This window comes from Equus przewalskii, chromosome 2 (assembly GCF_037783145.1).
Source record: "Equus przewalskii isolate Varuska chromosome 2, EquPr2, whole genome shotgun sequence".
In the NCBI taxonomy this organism is placed as follows: domain Eukaryota; kingdom Metazoa; phylum Chordata; class Mammalia; order Perissodactyla; family Equidae; genus Equus; species Equus przewalskii.
This window is the reverse complement of record NC_091832.1, coordinates 32,766,888-32,792,350: the sequence shown is the minus strand read 5'-3', so window position 1 is coordinate 32,792,350 and position 25,463 is coordinate 32,766,888. Positions and strand designations below refer to the sequence as shown.

General features: G+C 58.2%; 1 protein-coding gene across 46 annotated transcripts in view; it reads right to left on the bottom strand.

Annotated features, from left to right (window-relative positions):
• The window catches only part of RAP1GAP (RAP1 GTPase activating protein), a 65,554-nt gene that overhangs the window by 34,434 nt on the left and 5,657 nt on the right, over nt 1-25,463 (bottom strand). For 19 of the 46 annotated variants that reach the window (XR_011534384.1, XR_011534387.1, XR_011534386.1 and 16 more), the window contains exons 1-2: nt 15,748-15,859; nt 13,638-13,673 (exon numbers count right to left, since the gene is read on the bottom strand). The exons of 9 other annotated variants lie outside the window; for them this stretch is intronic. Coding sequence is in view for 10 of the 37 variants with exons in the window: in XM_070599013.1 (XP_070455114.1) it covers nt 13,638-13,673; nt 15,748-15,791 (80 nt within the window). In the remaining 27 variants the exon portion in view is untranslated. Of the gene's footprint in view, nt 1-13,637; nt 13,674-15,747; nt 15,860-25,463 lie in introns of those variants that run through there. 18 more of the 46 variants (XR_011534427.1, XR_011534493.1, XR_011534465.1 and 15 more) reach the window with 1 other exon arrangement.

Here is a 25,463-nt window from a genome sequence, read left to right as displayed (position 1 = left end):
AGGCCAGCCCAGCGTGGGTCACCAGGAGTCAGGGTCCCTTGAGTCTCCTGGTCTCCATGAGACCGACTGGTTGTCCCAACCCGGTGATGCATGTGGGAGGAGGGGACCCAGACCTCCAAGGGAGAAGGGGTGCGGAAGGCCCCTCTGGATGGGGCTTGGGGGCTGTCTGTGTCTCGCAGCCATGACATTAGTCTGAGGGGACTCTAATCGCCTGAAACCAGAGGCTGGAGGTGGCCCTGGAACTGCCCCCTCCCCCAGGGGCCACAGAGGCCCATTGTCTCGGAGCTCAACCAGCCGGCAGCTCCCCCTCCTGCCCGTTTGCCCCTGGCCCTGCCAAGGTGCCAGGGAAGGTGGCCAGGGGCGGCCCGGTGAGCGAGTTCCTGAAACTAGATGCAGAGAGACCGGCCCCCTCCTCCCGAGGCCCCCAGGGAGGGACAAGGTAGTAGGGGGTCAGGTATGGTGGCTCCTGGCTCTGCTTTCCCCGGGCACCTTTGAGCTCCACCAGGACTCAAGAGGGGGCGTGAGGGCAGGGAGCCCAGGGCTGCGACGTCCTGTAATCCTTAGAACAACAACCCCGATGGAGAGCTGCTCTTATCTGCACCCCACTTCCAAATACGGAAGCTGAGGCTCAGCGAGGTTGCAAGCCGGGCCAGGGCTCTCACAGCCAACGGGAGGCAGAGACGGCGGGTCCCCTGGGGTGGGAGGAGAGGCCTCGGGCTCCAGGCTGGGCAGAGTGGGTGAGCAGGAAGGTGGCACACGGGGCCCCCAGCCTCACCCTGCGCTGGCCGAGCGCCGAGACACCCGGATCCCGGAGCTGGGCCAGGCGGTGGCCTCCTGAGCAAACAGCAGGCTGGCAGCCCAGAAAGAAGGTCATGGGACCGGCTCCCCCCCCGGGGCACAGCACCTGGGGACCGGGCCTCCCGTCCACCTGCTGCCTGCCAGCCAGCGCCTTCCCTGCCCAGGTGCCCAGCCCTGCTGTGGCCGAAGCCTGACCCTGCCCGGCTCCCTGGGGAATGACTCCTCCCTGCGCCCAGGGCAGGGGGAGGAGTGACACTGAGATGACCTAGCCATGGGGCCTCTTCCTGCCCGGGTAATAACAACATCTGCTTACCCCAGCTGGCACCTTACAGTTTACACACTGCCTTCGCTTGAGACCTTGTTGAGAGCAGCCTCGCAAGGAACCTACAGCAGGGAATGTGGTCTCCACTCTACACAGAAGACAACTGAATGCAGCCGGACAGAGGTGGCGGCCTACCCAAATGCCACACCTGAAGCTCAAACTCCGCTGTTCCATTCCTTGTCCCCATCAGCACAAAACAACTCCCACCGCTGGGCCTGGCACCCAATGGCCACCTGGGGAAAGGGTGGGCCAGCACCCACGATCAAAGACCTTCCAGGCACCTCAAAGCCCACACGTGGTCTTACAGCCCAGCCTCGCTCATTAAGCTTACTGTCCTTCCCGCCTCTGCCCGGGGGTGGTGGGGTGTCCTCTCCCTTCTCTGAACCCCATGTGCTCCCCCGCCCACTCCCCCCCTCACTCACCCACTCCTCCACCTGCCCGCATGCCTGTGCTCACTCCCTCATTCTGGACACACATCCTGACACCTGCTCTGGGCCAGACAATGTGCTGCGTGTTGGCATCAGAGTGGGGTGAGCCAGGCCTCCCCCACCTCAAAGCAAAGCCCCAGTGCCACCCGCCTGGACTGTCCCCTAGCTGTTCCCGGTGCTCCCTGGGCCTCACTGCCCAGACACTGAACCCTCCAGTGCTGAGGCCTTGTTTAGTCCATCCCTCTCCCTCCCTGTGGGTGGGTTGGCTGCCTTATGGCCCCAGGCCAGTCTGGGAGCAGAAGTCCCTGCTGGGACAAGGTAAAACCCCCTTGGAGAGGGACAAGGTCACCGTCTCTTAACCAAAGGTGACAAGGAGAGGCCCTGGCTCTGCCTCTAAATCGCTGTGTGCACAGGATTAGTCACCATAACCTAAGCAGTGTCCACTGAACACTGGGGCTCAGATTAGATGACGCCGAGGTCCGGCTCTGACATTCCCCAGGAGCGTGAATCGGGGAGCGAGACCCGGGAGCTGCGTTCACCAAAAACTGGCTGAGACCAGAATCCCGGAGGGCTTCCTCTGTGCCGCAGGGGCTGTGGAGGGGACCTGAAACTCCTCCAAGTTGCTTCTCTTCTCTGAGCCTCAGTTTTCTCATCTGCAGAATGGGATAGTAACACCACTTTGCAGAACTGTTGTGTAGAACAAATTAGATATTATATGTACAATCTGACTAGCCTAGAGGTGAGTATACAGTAGGTGTTCAATAAATTACAGGCTCCTTCCTGGAGAAGCAGTGTAACATCAGAGGTGTGGGCTCTGAAGCCAGACTGCCTGAGTTTGTATCCTAGCTCTGCCTCTTAACAGCTGTGTGACCTTGGGTAAGTTACTTAACCTCTCTGAGCCTCCATTTCCTCATCTCTAAAATGAGGACAACAGTGCCTGCCTCCAAAGGCTGTCATGAGGATTGAATGAGTTCATACATTGTAGGTAAACATGAACCCTGAGCATTGCCTGGCCTAAGCTTTCTCTCTTCCTTTCTTCCTTCTTTCCTTCCTCTGTAGGCTCCTGAGGACTGAGGCAGGACTCTAAGGTGAAAGTCATGAGAAGCGAGACTAAAGTACAACATAAACGGTGTGAGAAGCAGAGCCGGCAGAGAGTAAAACCGTCAGCCGTGCGAGGTAGTGAGCTCCCTGTCAGGCAAGGGCAGGCAGAGCCTCTCAGGGAAGGAGATTTGAAGGTGCGGGGACAAGAGGAGTAAAGGAGCACAGGGCTTGATTAGACGACCCCCCAGGCGCCTCCCATGTTTGGAATCTTTGCCTCTTGATGACTCTGGGGTCCCCGTGGCCAAGGGCAGAGGCAGCGGATAAATTCCCCTGATTCAGAGGAAATGGATTAGCTGGGTCTGCTGTGGACACACAGAGGGCTACGGCTTCTCCACAGGTGGTGGCCCCTCCTATTGAAGATGAAAACGTGCAGACTCCTTGCCCAGCAACTCCATTTCTAGGCATTTATTCTCCAGAAATACTTACACAAATGCACAAAAATAAATGAACAAAGGCCACTCGTGGCAGGAGGGTTTGTGACAGACACAACCTGGAAGCCATCCCAACATTCACCCCAGGAAGCTCCTTATGCCCATCAAGGCTCACACGGATGCAGAACACACGGCAGCGACAAGGAGGTCTCTGGTCCTGACGGAAAAGGGGTTTGAGGCCTACTGTTAAGTGAAAAAAGCAAACTGCACAGGAAAAATCTCACTTGTAAAAATAAAAAATTACGTGGCAAAGTTCACACGGGTTACCTCTGGGAAGACGGACCGCTCGGAACTTCTGCCTGTGACAGGAGGCATTTTTCTGTATTGTCTGGATTTTTATGATGACCACTTATTATTTTTGTAATGAGAAAAAAATGAAAGATTTTTCAAAACGGAGCACTTGCTATGAGACAGCTCTCGGGGGACCCGACTCCTTGACCTTTCCCAGTCATCTCGAGAAGGAGATATTCACCACTCCTTAGTCCAAGGAGGAGAAGCTGACACCAAGGGAGGTGAGACACCATGGCCGAAGTCCCCCGGCCAGGAGTGACAGAGCTGGGCTGTCCCCCCAGTCCTGGCTGGCTCTGAGGCCCATACTCTTTCCTCTACATTAGGCATTAGGAAACCTGCTCTGGGGTCACGGAGAGAAGAGGCCCAAGCAGCTGGGCACAGTGCTGTGCCCTGGGACCTCAGCTGTCACATCCTGGGAGCCAGGCCAGCAGGGGTTAGCCTGTGCGGGACAGGGCTGTCCGCCTCATTTGCAGAGGCAAACGCAGGCTCTGCTCCCAGCTTCAGCTCCGTGCCCTGAGCTGCTCTGGGCTGGCAGGCTGGCAGGTCCCCAGCCCCACCACTGCCACTACCCCCACAAGGCTGCAGGATCACGAGGCAGGTGGGCACACAGTGGGGCCCTAACTTTCCCTGTTGATCAACCTGTTTCTGGAAGACCGGTGCTGAGGGTCACTGGCCACCTTCTTGGTGAGAGCCAGGAAAGGCGGTGAGCACAGCTGCGTGTGCCTGAGTCTGGGGGGCCAGTGAACAGACCTAGAAGTCAGAGAGGCCTGAGTTCAAATCCCAGCTATGTCACGCTCTAGCTGTGTGGCCTGGGGCAGGACACTTCACCTCTCTGAGCCTCAGCGTCCTCAGCTGTAAAATGGTGACGGTAACTCTTCCCTGCAGGGTGGCTGTGTGAATTCAATGAGATAGGGGAGGTGAAAGCTCGCTATGCTAGAAGCCGCCTTCCGCGATCCTGCACGTGTGTGCACGGGGCATGTGCGCAAAATCAGCAGGCAGGCGGGACAGGTGCCGGATGCTTCTGCTGCCCGCTACACCGGCACTTCTGCAGCTCTGCCTGGTGGGGCGTGTGACTGGGGGTGAGGGTGTGCATGGGAGGCCCGGCAGCAACGTGAAATGTGGGTGGGAGAGAAGGCGCTCGTGTCTGGGGCATGCGTGGGTTTGTATGCGAGAGTGTTTGTGTCTGTCACGTCATCCGCCTGCCTAAAAGCCCGCATGGCTTCCCACGGCACGCAGGATCGAGCCTCCACTGCCTCACGCGGCCCAGAGGCCCTGTGTGTCTGCCCCACCTCTGGGCCTTTGCACACACTGGCCGCTCTACCCGTTACACTCTCCCTGCCGTCCATCAGCCCGCCTCACGGGCTGCCCTCTACAGCCTCGCTGGAGCCCCCTCGCCAGGCTGCCCCCACCCTGTCCGGCCTTCCCTGAAGCCTGTCCTGGGCCATCACGGACTTCTTGGTTTGGTTTACACGCGTCCTGGTGTGACTGTTAGGTCACTATCGGCTTCCCTCTTTCTAGCCTCCTCAGGTGGGGATTGGATCTGTTGGGGGCCTGGCACACGGTCGACGCCCAATTACGATCTGTGCACGAGTGAGTGTGTGTATCTAACTCTATGTTCATGACGAGGCCGTCTGCTGTGAGTAGGGAAACTGTGTGTGTGTGTGCGTGCGCACACGCACACATTGAGGGTCATCTCAAAGAACCCTGGGCCCCGTGGGCCGGCCAGATCTGGGGACAGCCGAGGCAATCTGTGGCCGGTGCCCAGGCCCAGGCTGGCTGGGGTGAGAGAGAAGCAGGTGCAAGTTCCCCTGCCCGCCCCGCCCCCCTCACAAACCCCCCCTGAAATAGTCAGGCCCAGGGTCTCTGTGCCAGACCCCAGAACACCTCTGGGCAGAGGGGCCGGCCAGGTGGGTGCCAGGCTGACCACCTGCCTGTACCCTGCAGTGAGCTCCACCCCGGCTGGCCAGAGGCCCAGCCTCCTGCCTGCACCTCCCATCTCACCCGAGGCCCAACCCAGCCTGGCCTCGCATGCCTGCACCCCATCCCGGGGGCCCGCCTCGTGAGCAGCAGTTCTGATCTGAGAGAAGGTGGGCACCCAACCCCCCGCCTGCTCAGCCACCTTCCCCCTGCTGCCAGGAGATGATCCGGAATGTTCCAGGTTTGGGGTGGGGGAAGGACCTTGTTCTCGCCTCAAGGCCTTTACACCTTCTCTGCCCTCTGCCTGGACTACCTTTCCCACAGCCGGCTCCTTCCCACTCAGGCCGCAGGGCCCTCCCTGGTGCCCCCAGCAAAGTCAGCCCCTGTCCTCACTACCCGTTACCCACCGGAAGTTACTTTGTCCGGTAGCTCATTTTGCATCTGTCTCCCACGCTGGAAGGTAACCTGCATGAGGCCAGACACCATGTCCGTCAGATTCGCTGCTGTATCCCCAATTCTTAGACACCACCTGGCACATGGTAGGGAGTCAAATATTTGTTGAGTGAACAAATGGCCAACAGAAGCCTTGAATGGATCCTGTGAGGTGAATATTGTCCCTGTTTACAGGTGTGGAATCTGAGGTTCAGAGAGGTTAAGTCTCTAGCCCAAGGTCACACAGCAAACAGACCAGGTCAGAATTAGGGACTATCTGACTCCGCTGGAACCCCAGCACATCAGAGTGTTTCATAGCCGATCTTCTCATTTTATAGGTAGGAAAACGAGCTTCAGAGAGCAAGAGCAATGTTTCTCCAGCTCCCCTGGGCTCAGAATGTTTCTTCTCTTCTGCAATACATGGCCTGGAAGGGCTGGGCCAGCCCTTTAAAGGCTCCTCCTCAGCCCTCTCGCTCACCCTGAGTGGGGACTGCTGACACCCCCACGGCACAAGGAAGAAACTGCGGCGCCGCAAGGGGAGGCACTGCCCAAGGCCGCCCAGCCAGGACTCCGTGCAGCCTGGCTCGCTGCAAAGCCAGCGTTCTCAGGCCCAGTGTCAAGGTCAGTGCCTGTGGCTGGGGAGCACGCTCATGGGTAGGCCAGTGTCCCTTCCCGGCAGGCGGTGAGATTCCAGAGGGCAGAGTCCACACACTGAGCAATCCTGCCCCCACTGCAGGCCCCGCACAGAAGGACAGCACGGCAATGACCGCGGTCGCTGGCATTGCCCCATGCCAGGCCCTGCTTGTCGGCCTTGGCACACATTCTCTCATTTAAACCCCACAACAACCTTCAAGGTAGGCGCTTTTATTTTCTCCATGTCACAGGCAAGGAAATGGAGACCCAGAGAAGTTAATCCACACCACACACAGCCCTGGGCCGACAGACGGCACGGAGCGGTCCCGGGGCAGGGAGGAGAGTGGGAGGGGGCCCTGGCAGGCCTGCACCTCACGGTGGCTCGGGGTTCACACCCTCGGGGCACCCACAGGAAGTCCCAACAGAGCGGGCCCTGGTGGCTGTCTCTCCCACCTGCAGCCGCTGGGTCCGGTTCTGTCCTGTGCCCAGCACGTGCCACCACACGCTTTTCTCCTCCACGCTGCTGACCTGCCGCCTCCTCTTCCTGGAATGTTCTCTTGGCACTGGCCCTCCGTCCCCACCCCAAAACACACACACAGATACACTGCTACTCGGCCCACTCCAACTTGTTCTTTGGGTTTCAGCTTCTGTGTCACCTCCTCCAGGAAGCCTCCCCTGGTTCCCGGGTGTGAGCTCTCAGAACATCTTCCCAATGAACACTCATCACCCTGATTAGGGCCACCTCCTCCTCATGTCCCCTCTGGACTGTGAGCTCCACGAGGGGAGTGGCCTCGTCTATCATCTCGTGTCCCCAGTGTCTGGCACAGGGTTTGGTTGGCTCTCAGAGGGCATCCCCACCCTAAATATCTGTTGAATTAATTTGCTGAATGAATGAATGACTGTCTCGGGGAAGAGCCTGGCTGAGGAAAGCCGTTATGGGATTTTAGAAAAGGCCATTTCTTAACCACTTCTCAACCAAACCACCTCAACAGTGCCTAAAACCCTCGTATTGGAGTCTCTCTTTGGTTTAACGGGTCTTTTCTCTCAATATGCAAAGGCTCAGAGAGAGGGAAAACATCCACTGAGCACACACACTGGACTCATTTCATGCTAAGACCCCCCTGGGGTAAGCAATTCAGTTCTCATTGCTATGCAGGCTCTAAGGTTCAGAGAGGCAAAGCGGCTTGGGCAAGGCCACAGAGCAAGAGAGAAAAGTTGAAGCTGCTATTTGAACACAGGTCTGCCTGAAGACAGAACCCAAATCTTTCCAGGCACCCCAACAGAGGGCCCTGAGTCTGAACACCGTGGGATGTGGAGGCAGGCAGGGCCAGCCACGCTGGGAACTGCGAGCTGCAAACCCTTAGTGACCATCTCTTCCTCTTTATTGTGCCGAAGGTGGGCCTGGGGAACTGCCCAGAGACGGGGCCTCACTTCCCAAGATCACACAGAAGAAGAGTGGCAGGCCCTGGACCAAACCCCATGCAGAGGGAATCTTCTCTTGTCTCCTTAAGCAGGAGGTGGCCTTTCCCGGAAGAGGGCATCTCCTGGCCCCAAAGGAAGACAGAGAGAGTCATCTAAAGGGGCTTCAAGGCCTGCAAGAGCCAAGCTGAATAAGGATGAAAAGGAGGGAGGGCTAAAAGGAGTGACCCTCAGACCAGAAAGAGCAGACCCGGAGGGACGTTGTCCCCATCCTTATCTCACTGAAGGGCCTCTGTGGGCATGGGAGACCCAGACGGTGCTTCCCGGCTCGGGCAGCGGGTTCTAAGGAAGAAGAACTTTTGCTATCCACCTGAACTCTCCAGCAATGGAATGGGCTCCTTCAAGGGCAGTGAGCCTCCCATCACCAGGAGTGAGCAAGGAAGGGCTAGTCAAGGAGCTGCTAAGAGGTCATGATGGTCTCAGCCAGGGAGAGCGGGCGTCAAGAGGTCCATGCAGTCGCCAAAAATAGAGGCGCATATTTCTCAGGAGGCCCCCAAACTCTTCCAATACTCAAGGGGGTGGTGAACCAAAGCAGGGGTTCCTTGCTAGAGAGGAAGGCCATAGAGGGTACCTCAAAGGTCTCTTCCATCTCCAAAGATTCTAGGAGGCCCAAATTCTCTGATTCTAAGATTGTACAAAGCCAGGAGTCTGGGATTCAGTGGTTCTGCATGTCAATCACTGACACTGTATACAAACTCTTACCCTGCCTGCAAGACCCTGCTTAATCTGGCCCCTCCTCTGTCTCCAAACACACCCCAGACCTCACTCTCCCTCATCCCTCCAGCCACACTGGCCTCCTCCCTGTTCCCAGGGCACATTAAGCTCGTTCCTGTCTCAGGACCTTTGCACCTGCTGTTCCCTCTGTCAGGACTGCCCCTTGCCAACTCTTCCCACTGACGGCTCTCTCAATCTTCAGGTTTTGGTCCAAATGCCACCTCCTCAAAAGGCCTTCCATGATTCCCTTTCTCCTTCATCCTCCAGCCCTACAGCCCAGGGTGATGTGCAAACTGGAGCCCCCTGCTTAGGTTTAAATCTCAGCTTTGCCAAGAGACCTTGAACAGGTCACCTACCCCCTCTATGCCTCAGTTCCCTAAACCGGGGATAATAACAGCACCTGCCTCCTGGGGTGGTCGTGAGGATTAAATCCATCAATATATGAAAGTGCTTTGGAACACAGCCCAGCATGCAGTAAGCTCCAGGGAAGGAGACCTTGTTAGAAGGTACCCTCGCTTTAAAATGCAAGGCAACCACCATGTTTGTTTTCTTGTCTATGTATAGACTGTCTCCCCTACTCCCCCCCATTTTTTTTTCTTTTGGTGAGGAAGATTGTTACTGAGCCAACATCTGTGCCCATCTTCCTCTATCTTGTATGTGGGATGCCACCTCAGCATGGCTTGATGAGCGCTGTGCAGGTCTGCGCCCAGGATCGGAACCCATGAACCCCGGGCCGCAGAAGCAGAGCACACAAACTTAACCACTACACCACCGGGCAGGCCTCCCTGCTTCCCATTTTACAGATGAGAAAATTGAGGCTCAAAGAGGTGAAGTACTGGCTGAGAATGGGGACTGGCCTGTCTCGTTTTCCAACGAATCTGCAGTCCCTAGAACTGTGCCTGGTATGCAGTAGGTGCTCAATAGTTACTTGTGGCTGAATGAATGAATGATGGACAAACAACCACAACTCCATCACTCTGGGGTTCTGTGCAGCCAGAAGCCTGCGCACCTAGGGTTCTGTCTCAGCCTTCCTCTGCCCCGTCTAGTCCCCGCTGACTCCTAACTCCCGGCTCCATCAAGGTTCCAGCCACTCTCAGAAGTGGCTGCTGGGACAGGCAGGCTAACACGGTGGGGACCAGCATCCATGCCCCTGTCCCCAGGGAGACCCCCTCCCCGACTGGGCCAGGGGCAGGAGGCAGGAGCTGCCTTGGCGCTCGCTTTGGGGGATCCCTGCCCAGAGGTCTGGTGGCAGGGGTGGGCTCAGGAAGCAGCTGCTCGCCCCCCCCATCCTGTGCTCTGCCAGCTGCCCGCCGGGGGCCTGCCCACCAAATGCATAATAGATGAGGGGGCCCAGCGGGCTGTGCCTGCCTGGCATTTCAGAGCCATTAATGAGGCCAGTCGTGCTTCCTGCAGCAGCACACAGGCCCCCCAGGTCCCCGCTCAGTGACTAGAGAGAGGAGCCACCTGCGGACAGGGGCCGCCCACCCAAGCCCCCTGCTCGGCACAGGCAGCATCCAGGAGAGCGAGGGCTAAAGGGACGGGCTCAGGCCGACCACGCTGCCAGTCATGGTTCACCACGCACTGACTGTGTGCCCCCGGGCCAGCCACGTCCCCTCTCTGAGCCTCAGTTTCCTCATCTGTAAAATGGGGGATGGATGGTAATAGTCTCTACTTTGTAGAGCTGGTATAAGGATGGAATGAAAGAATTCAGCTGAAATCCTCGGCCCAGGGCCCAAGAGCCAGGAAACGCTTCCTATACGGGAGCAACTGGGACCATTACTATCAAAGGGAGATATCTCAGCGACCAGATGGGCCTTCACGGGGGGACACCCGGGGCTGGGCAGTGACCCCTGTCTTGAAGGTATCCGGGGTCATCTCGCCCTCTCCCACTCCTCCCTCATTCCATAACCAGGATTTCCCTCATTCCTGTGGCTCCCTCATCTCTGGCCACGTCCTTTCCTTGGCAGGAGAAAAAGCTGGATTCAAACCCAGCCCTCGCCAGCTCTGTGACCTTGGGCCAGAGCCTTCACCATTCTCCGTCTTGCTCTGGCCTCTAAAATGGGGACCTAAGGTCAGCTTACAGGACCATTGTCATGACTTAATAAGACCACCATAGTAAAATGCCCAGCACACTGCTGGCACTTAATCCTTGCTGGGTCCTGCCTCCTCCTCCCAGGCTCCCAGCTTTAAGGTCAAAGTTGACTCTCCTCTTCCCAGGGTATTTCCAGAAGCCCCTCTTCCCTGACAACTCCACCTAGCCATGCCCCCATCCTGATCCACTCCTCCTCCTGCCTCCCCACACCATTTGAATCCACCTTAAACGTCCAGCCCCCAGTAGGGCTGCAGAACCAGAGTCACTCACTGTCACACTAGCTCCTAATTCTCCACTGGGCCTCATTCCTCTGACATTTGTACACTTGTTCTGAGCTCCTCCACTGCCAACAACCTGCTGATGAGGGGGACAGGGGAGGGGAATCCAGCCATGATCACATCTGGCCTCTCCCAGGCTTCACTGCTCCCCTGAGCCAAGCCCCAACCTTTTCATCCTTTTTTTAAAAAGGGGTGGGGAAAACCATGCCTCCTCCAGGAAGCCTGCCCAGCTTACTTGACAAGTTTCACCTGTTCCTCAATCTGGGCACATTCAATTCAATTCCATGAACATTCATTAAGCATTTATTGGGTTTGGGTAGCTGTGCAAGACTGTGTGGAGGTCAGAGATGAGAAGAGTACAGCCCAGCTTTCATGCGACTCATCCTGGAAAGTGAGGTCAACAGTAACTCAAGCAATCTCTGCTTCCCAGGACCTCAGGCGGCAGGGTTAAGTGGACGCGTTTGAGTCACGGCCGTCAACTTGCTGAAAGATCCAGTTCCACCAACACTGCCTGGGCACCCAGTGGGGCTCAGAGGGGGAAGTCACCTGCCCAAGGTCACACTACTAGTCTGTGGCAGAGGCAGATTCAAGTCCACATCTGTCAGACTCTGAAGGCCGTGCTCGTGGCACTCCCCCAGGAACGGGCACTAATGTCTGCTCTGCAGGCACGAGAACAGTGGGGGAGGCGTTCCAAAAAGAGGAAGATCGAGAGAGGGGATCAGGAGAGAAAACGCTCAACAAACAGTGACAGAGCTGGGCTGGAGGTGTGGCGAGGGCTTGGGGAAATGGGAGGGGAGGGTATGTTAAGGGGAGGAGACAACGTGAGCAAAAGCACGGAGGTGGTGCTCACAGGGCCACATTCCCATTGATCAGAAACGCGGGGCACGGGAGAAGTGGGTCCCAGGCTGGAAAGGGAGGTGGGGAAAGGCCTTGAATGTCAGGAAATCATAATTAATAGTCAAAATGACCCCCATTGAGCTCTAACTATATGCCAGGCACAGGCTCCTGGGGTAGGAAGGGAGGGCTTGGGGTTAGCACCTTGGACAGCAGCTCCAGCAAGGAGGGTGTGGGGCAAGGCATTGTGGGTAATGGGCATGTCCTGGAGATCCCAGAATCTCACTTTGTAGGTGTGTCAGCTGAGGCCCAGAGAGGGGAAGGGACTAGACCAAAGTGACACAGCCGGTTAGTTACTCTCAGTCCTGGCCCCTCATCTCTGACTCTTGGTACAGGGCTCCCTAGAGTGGGTTTTCTGGGTCACCCCTCCATCTTCAAGTCTTCCCTGCAGTGCATCCCTCATTCAGACCTGCCCTGTGGCCTGAAGGCCCTGGGACAGAGTGGGTGAGACTCTGGGCTCTGTACAGAGTCTGGAAGATCAGGATTCAAATCCCAGCTCTGCTACTCACTAGCTGTGTGCCCTCGGGCAAGTCACTTCCCCTGTCTGTGCATCAGTGTTCTCATCTGTAATTAGAGATAATAGTCCCGAACTCAGGGATGTGGCAAGGTTCTGTGAGATGACACAGTTCAAGCACCTAACAGTACTCAGTGCACAGCAGGTGCTTGACAAAGTGGCAGTTGTTAGGGTCTTGTTATTGATCTCGAAGGGAAGGATGGCATCTTCCTCACCTCCATCTCTATCTCCCCTCAACTTACCCCTGCTCCGGGCTTAGCAAAAAGTCTTGCACATAGTCGAGGCTCAGAGGCACAGCAGCAGGAGATAAAGCCCAGAGAGGGAGAGTAACTGGCCCCAGGTTGCACAGACAACATCAAAAGAAAATAAAAGGGCAGGCCCTGGAGCTCAGCCTGGGCACCCCGTGTGCCTCCTGCCCCAGGCATGGCTTCCCAGGGGCCTCTGGCAGCAGGTGGGAAACGGTGCCAGATAGAGTCATCTGGCAGCTGGAGGGGGCACACTGCAGGGCCTGGGGACCCCGGGAAGGCCTCAGTGGGGGCAGGAAGCAGAAGCCAGAGCCGTTGGAGGCTCTCCTGCTGGAGGTGAAGTGGCAGCAGGAGAAGCCAGCCGGGCCATGTGACACTGGTGCCAGAGAAGCCAGGAGGCATCCACCTGCTGGGTGGTGGGTGCTGTGAGTCCTGAGGTGAGGCCGCACCTCCACCCACCGCTCTCGGTGTTGGGGAAGCTGCCGACGCCGCTGCCTCCCTCCCTCCTGCTCCAGAGAGACGGCAGCCTCAGACAGGAAACGGGCTGCAGGAGGGGTTCTGAAGGCTGTGTGGAGTGGGCCTAGAGGGTTTGGAAGAAAAGGCTAAGGGCACCCCCAGCCGAGCCAGGAGCCACCAAAAGGTGGGAAGGAATAGGTCAGAGAAAAGGAAGAAAATGCTTTCAGGGAGGGCGTGCAATATGCCAGGGCCTGTTTTGACTGTTCGCTTGTTTATAACTTCATGCTCTGTTAAACAGGCATTTTAATCCCCATTTCACAGATGAGAACACTGAGGTTCAGAGAGGTTAGTGAATTGCTGAAGGTCACACAGACAGTGGCAGAGCTGAGATTTAACCTGACTTGCCTGACTCCCAGGGGAGTTCGAGAAAGAACTGTGGGGGAGAATATGTGGGGGCAGAACCGGTAAGAGGGTCTGCCCACCCGCTCGCCTGGAGGGGAAAGTAGGAAGGTTGGTGGGGTCTGGTCTGGCATTGTGGGGGGCGGCAATGGTTTGAGAGTGTCCTCCAGGTTCAGCCAAGCAGCCCAGCCCCTCCTGAGCCCCAGTACTCACCACACACTCCGGCGAGGGGCGAAGGACTTGTCTACCCTGAAACACAGCAAGAGGGGCAGCGGGTGAGAGGGCAGCCCCTTCTTATTATCCAGCCTTGCCCAGCCCACCAGGCCAACCCCGAGTCACCACCGCCCACCCTCCCAGAGGGGCCTGGAGGAGCACTGTTTCTAAGAGGCCTAATGTACTGTCACTGTCCTCCATGGGCTGCAGGGGCCCTGACGTCAGATTAAGGACATGGGAAGGTGTGAGGTGATGGAGTAAGGAAAAGAGGCAGGACTGGGGCGTGGAGGTAGGGGAGCAGGGCCCAGGGCCAGGCTATGGGGTGGCAGCAGGGGTGGGGGTCAGCGTGGGAGGTCTTGGAACAGGTGGAGCCGGACAGTGACTACAGCAGTTTGGGGTCAGAGCAAGGATGTAGGGGTGAGGCTGGGGCCAGCTTAGAGTGTTTCCAGACAGGATTGAGGGGTGTGCTGGGGGTTTACGGCTTACAGTGGGCAGGCAGACCTGCCCCCGAGTTCCTCGGTGGCCTGCCTCCATCCCAGAGCTGGAGTCCATTCGTATCCATCCAGGGGACCAATGCCTGGGAATCTGGGAGCAGGAGACCCACGAGGTGCCTCCCCCGCCACCCCCAGAGCAGAGCCAGAGGAAGAGCTCAAGCCCCCGGAGCTCAGGGGCTACCCCCAGGCCTTGTCTCCCCCTAGTCCCTCCAGGCCCGGCCTAGGGAGGGTGTGTGGGCAGCCCCCCTCCCAGATTCTCCCCCAGTACCCTCTGAGGCACCTTGGGGTCAGGGAGGGCTGGAGAGGGCGCCACCCTCCTGCCCAGCTGGGGCTGAGCAGCTGTTGGGGCAACAACCCACCCTTGCCTCCCGCCCAGAGGCCAGAGGCCCACGGGGGAGGGGCCCCAAACCGGACTCCGCCAGCTAGGGTGTGTCTTCTAGGGAGGCAGGGCTGGGGTCCCCAGAGGACCAGCTAATGTAGATTCTGCAGATGGGGAAAGTGAGGCCGGAGAGGCCAGGACTTGCCCAAGGTCACACAACAGGACGCAGCCCGACACCCTGGGCTGCCCCTCCGCGTCAGCTGACCAGGAATCTCAGGGCTCAACCCAGGCTCCTCGCGTCATCTGATGACTAGCAGGGACCAGACAGTGGGGGCGGCCCTCTTGTCTCCCATCCCACCCAGCCCCTTCGCCTGGGGCCCTGGAGGCTGGGGTCCAGACAGCAGGGGCGCCTTGGACACAATCCCCACGGCTCAACGAGCACCTGTTCTACACCAGCAGCGTCACGGGAGTGAGCCCCAATCGCTCCGCACCCCAAAGACGGGTCCTATGTGTCCCTCTGCCCACAGTGAGGCAGGGCCTGGTGGAGGTTATGCAACTACTTGGCCAGCTGGGCAAGAGGCTCTGGGCCCCGTCTGTCTGCCCAGTCTCCTTCCAATTCACCAAACCTCTGCCTAAGGCAAGAACCCTCCCAGCCCCCTCTGCACCCCTCTCACACAGGCACTTGGGGTCAGGATGGACAGTAACCCCAAGATGGTCAAGCCACCACTCTGATCCTCGCCCCGCCCCTCCCTCCCCCAGGTCTCCAGGCCCAGGCAGCCAGCAGCCCTGGAACGGGGGATTCCTGAAAGCCAAGCGGCATGGGACATGGGCAGCCCAGGTGCCCAGGGGTGGGGGTGGGAGCGGCCCTGCTCATGGCTTCCAGGTTCCCTTCTTGCAAAGCCTCACTCCAGGGCCCAGCAGCTTCAAAGGCCAAGCAGAGGCTCCCTCAGGGCTTCCCCCGTGGCCTGCCTCCTCCCACCTCCCCTACCTGCACATGCACCCAGGGGTGCACACACACAGGCCCAGCCTGCCTGCCCACACGCCAGTCACAGACACAAGCGCTGTCACGCCCTTAGACACAGAAATGCCCACCCGTGCATTCCTGTCCTGACACGTGCGCACGGACACCCAACCCGAACACACAGCAATACACACGCAAACACACAGACCTACCAACACGGCGCGCTACGCACTGACATCAAACCGCCCACCGCGCGCACGAGCACAAATGCCCAGCCACGGAGCCGCCCGGACCCCGGCGGGCCGCAGGCGGGCGCCCCGTGCCCCGCGCACCTACCCGCCGTAGGCCCCGAAGGTGAAGCTGCGCTTCCGGCCGCTCATGGTGCCGCCGCCGCCGCCGCCGCAGCCCGCCGAGCCCGCGCCGCCTGCCCCGCGCCCGGGTCACCTTGGCAACGCGGCCGCCCCGCCCCCGGCCACAAGCCCCGGGATTGTCCGCGCCCCCGCGGGCTGCGGTCCAGCTGCGGGGGGCGGCCGCGCGCAGAAAGGGCCGCTTGTTCGCGCCGCCCTCGGGCCGGGGGCCGGGGCTTCGCTGGACTTTCCGAGCTGGGGCGGGAGCAGGGGGGCAGGGGGACAAAAGAGGGGGGGCCAGGGGGCCCGGGCGGGGCCTCAGCGGCTCCAGCGCGGGGCGAGTAGGACGAAACCGACTCTCCACCCCCAGACCGGGGGCGTACGGGGCTGCAGACCCTCTTCCATTCCCCCTAGAGCCCTCGGGCTCTGTCGGCGGATCTGTCCCCCATCATCGCGGAGTGGGGTGCTCACAGCGGGCCGGGTCAAGAACTTGGAATCCAGGGTCCCAATGGGCTGCACTGTGGGCAAGTCCCTGCCCTCCGTGCACCCCGAATTGCTCCTCTGTGAAATGGAACTGATCCACACACTGGCCCAGGGCCTTTGCAGCGACGGAGTAACGCACGGGGAGGGCTCAGCCCGGGCCTGGCACACAGTAAATGCTCAGTTAATGCCAGTTGCGAGAGCCCCACTGCTGTCAGAAGCTCGGCTCCTCACACAAGTGACCGAGGGATGGAAGGAACCCAGGCTCCCACAGCCCCTCTGCTGCCCACTCTCATCCCCCTCTCCCAGGAGCCCCCCAGTGGCCCAGGTGAGAAGGACCAAAGCTGCAGGAGTAGAGATGCCCCACCCTCTTCTGAAAAATTCATCCAGCCTACTTCTCTCAGTCAGCAACCTTCCCAGGGGGAGCTGGCCTCTGAGTCCTAAGGCCGGTCACACATTCACTCAACAAACACTCTGAGCCCCTCCCCTGCGCCCAACTCAACCACAGCTCACAGTCCAGTGCTCTGCCCCACAGGAAGCTGTATCTCCTGTCCCAAGGAAAGATGTGTCAGGGGACAGGGGACACTGGCCCTGCCCCTAGGACTCACCCACCCCTCCCAGAATGCCCACTCTGCCCCCCAAAGAGGGAGGGATTATGCCTTGAGGTTTTCTATGGGGTTTTCTGTTTAAAGGGACTGCAGGGAACAGATGCAGTGAGGGGACGAGGGAGGAAGGACGGCCAAGGGCACAACGACAGGGCGGCAGGGATTCTTCAGAAGCCTTTCAGGAGCTATTCCGCCTGGGCCCTAGGCCAGGGCTCAGTTAGCTCCATCTTCCCCTGGGAAATGACAGGTCTGGGTACAGGGCTCCACAGTTTGCCTCACCCAGGCAGGTGGAGGTGGCACAGGAGTCTCCCCATGTCAGACATGAAGAAACTGAGACCTGACTCACAGCAGTTACTTCTCTCTTGGGGGCTCTGCCCCCTCCCCTCCCCCACGCTGGACCCCCTTCTCCTCTCTGCACACTCTGGGGGGCAGAGGAGCCCTTTAGAGGCCCTTGCAGACCTCAGAGCCTGGGCAGGGCAACCGTGACTTCTTTGCCTCTAGAACAAACCCTGGTTTGGTTCTCGGATGGAAGGCCTGGCTCCCTCTTGGCAGGGTGCTCTGCAGACAGGGCTGGGCCCCTTCTGCTCTGGACAGGGCTGCAGATTCTGGGTGGAGGGACCCCTGGGTGCAGGGCAGTGTGGGAAGCCCATCCCTCACAGGCAGTCAGGTAGGGCTCCCGAGGGGCAGGCCAGAGGCTGGCCTGAGGAGGGAGGAAGTCTTTCCTTCCATGGCAGCAGCAGCAGGGGCGCCCAGAGAGCTGGGGGGAGGGGGGACCAGGCGCCGGGCCTGGGCCACTGTGGGTGTGCACAGTGCCTGAGCTGGGACCCAGGACTCCAGCCCCTCCAGGCTGCTCCCTGCCTTGGCCATGGCCCTCAGCCTTGCCAGACTGTCCTTTCAGTGGGAATGATTCCTGAGTGGGCTCTGCATGTCCAGTTGGCATGGTGGCCAAGGGGCCTCCAATGTGCCAAGTTTCCCAGCCAGGCCTGGCCCCCGGGAGGCCCCACTGGTGCTGGGACAGTGGGCCCTTGAGAGGGACCATGGGGGCCGCAGGGTTCCCATCGAAGACAAAGAGTCCAGTGTGGGCTCCGGCTTCTTGGGCCCTGACCAGCTGCAGCTGCCTCGTTGGCAAGAGCTGGGGGTGGGGTGGGGGTGGGGGTCACGTTCCCTCCGCCAGGGGTGCTCAGGACACTCCCCGGCCAGCTCCTGGTCCCTCGGGCGACAGCACAATCTAAATGCACCTTCTTCACCTGCAAGACCACTTCTAAGAATGGACTCTGTACACTGCAGTAAGGGAGCCTGACGATGACTAGCCGAGGACAAGGGACAGGGAGGTACACCCGTACATCCTCATCCCCATGAACCATCCCAGGGATCAAATCCCAGCTCTTGCACTTGTCAGCTGTGTGACATTGGGCGAGTCACTGAATCTTTCCTTGCTTCAGTTTCTTCATCTGCAAAATGGGGCTGATGACGAAAACAACAGTACCTACTTCCGAGGGTTTTGCCAAGGATGAACTAAGTTAATACTTATGAAGCACTGAGAATAGTATTTGAATAGCATGTGTTTATTAAAACACTGGCTGCAGCATCATTTGCATTACGCTGAACTACATGAAATCACAATTTTCCTAGCTAGCAAAGATTTATTAGTAAGAGTTCTGAAACAAACTAATGGCCATCCAGAGGGAACCGGATAAAGAAACGCAGGTCCATCTATACCATGCAGCCCCATGCAGCTGTTGGAAAGAATAGAGCAGATCTACGTGTAGGCTCGTGGAACAGCTTCCAAGAAAGACACACACACACACACACACAGAGGCAGTGTAGTGAGGGCATAGGTGCTGGACCAGTCTCTGACACCTCCTAGCCGTGTGACCTCAGACACATCATTTAACACCCCCAAGACCACCAGCCTCCACCGGCCCCGGTGTCAGGGGACTCACCACTCTCAATCAGCACAAAGCCAGTGCTCGGCGACTGGCACTGGGAAGTCATTGCCATCTGGGGGTGGGACAGAGCTCCCTTCCTTTCCCTCCAGCCTCTCGCCGAGAAAGCAGAGCCAGGCTGCTCCCCAGGGTCCAGGCCCTCCCTCTAGGAGGAAGCCTCCTCTTCTGGGCCTCCTAGATTTGCACCCAAGTTATTCAAACAGGTGTCGGCCTGTGTGAAGGAGGAGGGAAGGGTGCAGGGGTGGAGGGCGGCAGAACTCCCTTTCCAAGTTCACCCCTGGTTGAACTTGGAGAGTTCCACCCACCCGCCTCCAGCTCCCCCTTCCCACCCCTCGGCAGGGAAATGTAAGGGCGCAGGGAGGGCAGACTCCTGGGAGGGTCTCAGGCCTGGCTCCAGATGCGGCTGGGGGGCTCAATTCTTGCCAGGGTCCCCAGCACCCTCCTCCTGGTCTTTTCCATTCAGGATATCTGCCTGGGGCCTCTGGGGTAGGAGACAGGGTGGTCCTGGGCTTCCTGCCTGGCCAGGCAGCCTCCTGTGTGGCTCTTCACTAATCAGTTTTCCTTCCTGGGCCTCAGTTTGCTCATCTATTAAACACCCACTCTCACTTTGCTGGGTTAGAGACATAATAATGGAAAAATGCATTTGCCTTAAGAGAATCCTGTGGGCTCAAAGAATCGTTATCCTTAGCCCATGGCCTTTCTAGTCAAGCCACACCCACCCAATCCCAAGATGCTGCAAATCCTGAACTCCTGGAGGAGGAGTCTCCTAGGGGGGTCCCCAGACCCTGGGAAAGAGAAGGAGGAGTGGGTGTGGCTTGGTTCACACCCTGGCTCCAAGCAGTTGCCCAGTGAGGTTACTGACCCAGCCATTCCTTGTCCTGGCTCTGAGACCCCTACCCCATTCAATGGGTTCCTGAGACCCCTGCCTACACAAAGTGTCCCTGTCAGGGACCAGGACAATCTGGCCTGGCCAGAATGGCCAGAATAAATGCCCCCACTCTGCCCCTGACCCCTGAGCATGTGTCTCTGGTTGCCATATGGACCATAGGCCTTGAGGGCCCCTGAGAGCAAAGCCCTTTGGAAACACAGACACACGTGAGGGCACGTCTTCCTTCCTTCAATCATTCAACAAATACACACTGAGCACCTGCTGTGTGCCTGACGCTGTTCGGGCACTAGTGATAGAGGATGAACGAGAGAGACAAGGTCTGTGTGGACCGGCGTGCACTCCCGCACAGAACTTTCACCAGGGCACAAGTGCACTTGCCCTCGTACTGTGCACAGAGGCCCCTACCTCAAGCCTACAGAGATCGTATCAAGATCAAGTCCATGCAGACATGCTCACATGAACGGCAGCCCCTGCACTGCAAACCCACGTGCACACACACATGCACAAGTCAGATCAAGCTCACCCCGACTGGTCCCACATCAGTGTGTGCTCCCCTACTGAGATGGCTGGCTTTGTACACACATGTGAACACACACTAATGACAACAGATTCATGCACAGAAATCACAGGTCCTTATATTATATCATGCTCACATAATATACACACACAGACACATGTGCACACACACACAATGGACAGCTAACTATTGGGAAGAAATAAAGGTAGGAGAGAGGATGGCCCTTTGGGGGTTGAGAAATGTGCAGCAGCTGCATCCCCAAGGAGAGGGAGGCCAAGTCCCCTCTCACACATTATAGGCTGGAATCCAGCCAAACCCCCTCTCCTCCCCCCTGCTGAGGGCATGGCCCTGTCCGCCCATTTTCAGGGGCAGGAAGGCTGAGCTGGAAGGGAGACTACTTGATGCCCAGACTTCACTCAGGGCAGTTGCGCTGACCAAGCCCTGTACCGGGGGGCAGGAGACCTGGGTTGTGGCCCCTGGCTCTGCAGGTCACTCGTGTTTCCTGGCACAAGCCCCTTCCCACTTGAGGCCTCTGCTGGTCCAACTGTAAGATGGGGGACAGGATGCCCTGACAATTCCTTAAGGTGACACCCTCCCACTCAGCCAGTCTGGGCTTCTGTGGGGCCCTCTTCACCAACCCAAGGCCTCCATTTTGGCAGTGGCTCTCAACGTGAGTGGTTCTGCCCCCTAGAGGGCATTAGGGAAATACGTCAGGGTGGTTTGGTCCTCAGCAAGTACTGGGACCACCATTGTCTTTCAGGGGGTGGGAGCCAGGAAAGCAATGCCAAGGAGAATCCCACCCAAGGAAGACTGTCATGCATCAAATATCTCCCCCCCCACACATTTACATGGGTGAAATGCTGTTTATCCCATTCTAGAACCTAACTCTGGTTTACATATAAGTATTTTTAGTGTCGCTTTAATACATACTGAGTCTCCCAAAGACGCAACTACTGGAGTCATTCTGAACTATAAGTCCGGCACAGTGGTAAGATTTTTCTGCCCTTGAGTCTAAAGGTCTGTATATAAACAGGTGCAAGCATTTGGTTACTTCATTAGGTCCTGTGGTGAGAGCACACCAAAGTATTCATCTAGGGAAGTACAGGGCTCTTACCTCCCTTAGGGCAGTATATCGTGTGGCTTTTGAAATTAGGTGTGTAGGTAGGCTTATTATGTAGGGATGCCATTACAGGAAAACAAAGAATGCTCTTTAAAAACATGTTTTGGGGGCCAGCCCCGGGGCCGAGTGGTTAAGTTCACACACTCTGCTACGGCGGCCCAGGGTTTCGCAGGTTCCAATCCTGGGCGCGGACGTGGCACCGCTCATCAGGCCATGCTGAAGCGGCGTCCCACATGCCAGAACTAGAAGGACCCACAACTAAGAATATACAACTATGTACCGGGGTAGGGGTGGGGGAGCTTTGGGAGAAAAAAGAAAAAAAAATTTTTTTTTTAAGTGTTCTGAAATGGGCCTGGGGAGTCCGCCGCGGTTCCGGGCGCCCTCAACTGGCCACCATCGGAACTGCAGGTCAAAGGCCCGGAGGACTCCAGGACCAGGGACAGCGCCCCGGGCCAGCGCCCCAGGCGGCTCTGCCGGGGAGGGTGGGGACCCTCGAGGGCGCCCGGAGGAAGCGCCCTGCGTCCCGGCCGCGCGCTCGCCACCCCTCCGAGCTCCCTCCTTCTCTTGCCCCAGAGCCTGCCCTCTCCCTTCTCCCCGGAGCGAACTGCCGCGCCTCTCCCGGCCCACGATGGCACACCTGCGCGCGCCACAATGGCGGCCCCCGTTTCACCGCCCACCTTGTTCCCGCCGCCCCCTCTCCCCCGGGACTCATTCCTTCGGCGTGCAGATCACGGAGCCGCACCTACGCGCCGGGGACCTCTGTGATCCCCACAACAGCCCCGTGAGGCAGATCGTGCAAGAGTTACATGTCAGCCATGACTGACGAGGCCACTGAAGCTTGCAGAGTAGATCCGTCTCTTCTGACGCCCGCTCAAGATATCAGCCCCCATCACACACGCGCCCCAGCTCAGTAAGAGCAGCTACTAGTTCCCGAGGCCCTGTGCCAAGCACTCTCGTCGGTTCAGTCCTTCTGACCACCCTGTAAATTAGGTGTTATCATCCCCAGTTCACAGATCAGGAAACTGAGGCCACTGAGGGGCTAAGAGGCTTGCCTGAGGGTCAGTGGAAGTAGTGTGGCTGTGAAGACCCTCTGAAGTCTTAACTCTGCCCGGAGTCACTCTCAGGGACACTCCTGCTGACAAGAAAGCTCTTCAAACAGCACACGCTGCCCTGCCCTGACACCCCTGGGGGCCCAAACACTTCCTCCGCCTCAGGGCTTGGGTGCAGTGGTTGCTCAGGGACCCATATCCCTCACAGAGGACCCTCTATCGCCCCATCCTCACAAGCTTTAGCCTAACACAGCACTTCCCCAAAGGCACACAGTAGGTGCTTAATAAATACTTTCTGCCTTCCAGGAACCAGGATTCTGAATGCATAAATACAGAGCCTGGGCACAGAGAGGGCAGAGAGAGCCTCGGGGTGAGGGCACAGGCGCGGGAGCCAGATGAGTGCTTTCCAACCCAGTCCTGAGCTGTGCGGCTCTGAGCCTCAGTTCCCTCATCTGGAAAATGGAGGTGCACGAGCTCCTGGCTCACAGGGTGATGGTGAGCATTAGACGAGGTGACACAGAGAGAGAGGACCTAGCGCAGTGCTTTGTGCCCACGAAGGGCTGGCATGGCGGTGACACACACAGAGGGAGGACCCAGCACAGTGCCTTGTGCCCGCGAAGGGCTGGCATGGCGGTGGTTGCTAATGCCATTGCTAGTAGAGTCCTCTTTGAAGTGTACAAAACCCAGAAGCCCCTGCTGAGTCATGCCCCCATTTCACACAAGGGTAAGTCGGGCTACATCATGGGCAAGCATGCCGGGCAGAGAAAGAGGCTGCAAAGGCACAGCCTTTGGCTGGGTTGGGGACAGAAGGAGTGGGAGGAACAGCCACCCTTGGTGAGCCAGAGAGTTTAGGAGGGTCTGGAGACCTGCTACCTCACTGCCTAATCTCTGACCCTCAACCCCAGCCTCTGACTCCAGATCAGCTCCCTGGTCTTCAGCATAGTAGGCATTCCATGAATGTTCAATGAATGAATGAATGATCTCCTAGGTTGGCTATGAATGAAAAAGAAGATCAAATCAATTTTATTCCTATCGTAGTACATAGAGGGGTTGACATCAGCCTGGGTTTGGAGTCAGATGGACCTGTGTTTGAATCCTTGCCTCTGTGGCTTCTTGGTGTGTGACTTTGGGCCATTTTCATAACCTGTCAAAGCCTCAGTTTCTTCATCTGTAAAAGGGGATGGTAATGATAATAGTACTCATAGGGTTGTTCTTAGGATTCAGTGTAAAATGCTTGGCCCTGGCACACGGTTGACATCAGTAAGTGGGGACTGTCCTTAGTTCTGTTACCAGACACGTGCAGCGTAGCCACACACTGAGTCAGGAGACCTGGGTCCTAGGCCCAGTTCTGCCGTCGGCCCAGCGTGACCATGGCAGGTCCCTACCCCTCCAGGCCCGTTTCTTCTCTGTATAATGAGGGCTCTCCCAGCGCCTTCTCAGGCTGGTTTTCTGGGGCAGCCTGGCCCCCACGGGCATAGGGGGTGGGGAGGCCTCCAGGGAAGGGCTCTGCCCCTCAGTCTGTCACAGCCGGCTCGGAGAAGGGGAGTGTGTTCCCAGGACAGGGAGGGAGGCGGGCATGACTGCGAGTCCCAGAGCTTCACCTGATACCTGCCCTGTTCCCACGCAGACCTCTCAGAACCAGGCCCCCAGACACTGCCGCCGCGCCCTGCCCCAGCGCAGGATGCAGTTCCGAGCCACATCACATGGGCTCGGGGCCTCAGGGGACCCAGGATGGTGCAATGGGCTCAGGGGGAAGAGAGATCTGGGTTTGGAGCCCAGTACCAAGGCCAGCTGTGTGCCCCGAGGCCCATCTCTTCACCTCTCTGAACCTTGGTTTCCTCAGACGCAAAGGGGAGAAGAGAGTAACAACCACGACGTGAGTTCCGCCAGCCCCAAGGGCTTGGCACGCATCGGAGACAACCCAGATGTGAATTGCTACCATTGGGCATAATCATAATAATTACTATCTGTAAAACGAGGGGGTTGGACCAGCTGATCTCCGTGGGCTCCTCTCCAGCTCTGATGCTGAGGATTTCTTGGTTTCCGAGCTGGGAGTTCATGCAGACAGAGGGAGCCGGGAGAAGCCAGGGCCTGTGGGATTGTAAGTCCCTGGAAACCTCTGCGAACAAGCCTCCCCACTCATCCTCTTCCTCCAACTCAGCCAAGCAGCTGAGCCCCAGGGACAGGCCACCGGGAAGGGAAAAGGGAGGGATGAGGAGCCGGGAGGTTCAGGGCCAGGTCCTGGGTGTGGGGACAGCCCCAGAGTTGGAGCCCCACCCTCGCCCCTGCCCAGAACTACCCCATTCCTAGGGCACAGCCCACTCCTGTCTATTGTGCCCTCCCCTCCCCCATCTAATTCTGCATTCAGTACACCCAAGTGGTTAAAAGTGGAGTCAGACAGCCCGGAATTCAAATCTCATCTCCAGCCATGCACTAGCTGGGTGACCCTGGGCAGGCTACTTAACCTCTCTGAGCCTAATAACGGTTGCTCTGAGGATTAAATGAAGCAGATTCATGGAAAGTGCTTAGCACAGGGTCAGCATACTGTCAGTACTCAATTAATGCCCTACCTACGTTCAATCACTCAGCCTCCATTCTGCTTCTCCCCTGCCAGAATCCTCCTGGAGTCCCTGAGCCAGCTAGCCCATTCCCACCTGGCTGACATAGGCCCCGATGGCATAGTGAGTGGCCAAGGGCAGGGGGCAGGTCCCAGGTTTCTCTGTCTCTCAGAGGACCACAGAGGGCCACACTTCTCCAGGCAGGGAGGTCTGGGGGCCTGCCCAGTGACTGGGACAGGTGAGGGTTCTGGCCCAGGGGCTCTGTCCAGTCCTGTTTCTGGGGTCTTGAAACCCTGGGGGAGGGATCACAAAGGCACTTCTATGCACCTGGAAAAGCTCCCATATCTCGGGTGGAGGCGGGTGGTGAACGGGCTGAGCCTGGAGCCCACCTACCAGAGCCTTCGGCTGTGCAGAAGCCACAGCCTGCTGCCCCAGCTGGCACGAGGCTTGTGGCAGTCTGCCAGGGTGGACAGCCTCCCTCCGGACCTCCAGGGTCAGGAAGAGGCAGCAGGGTCGAGGGCTTGCCCACCATCAGCCTGGG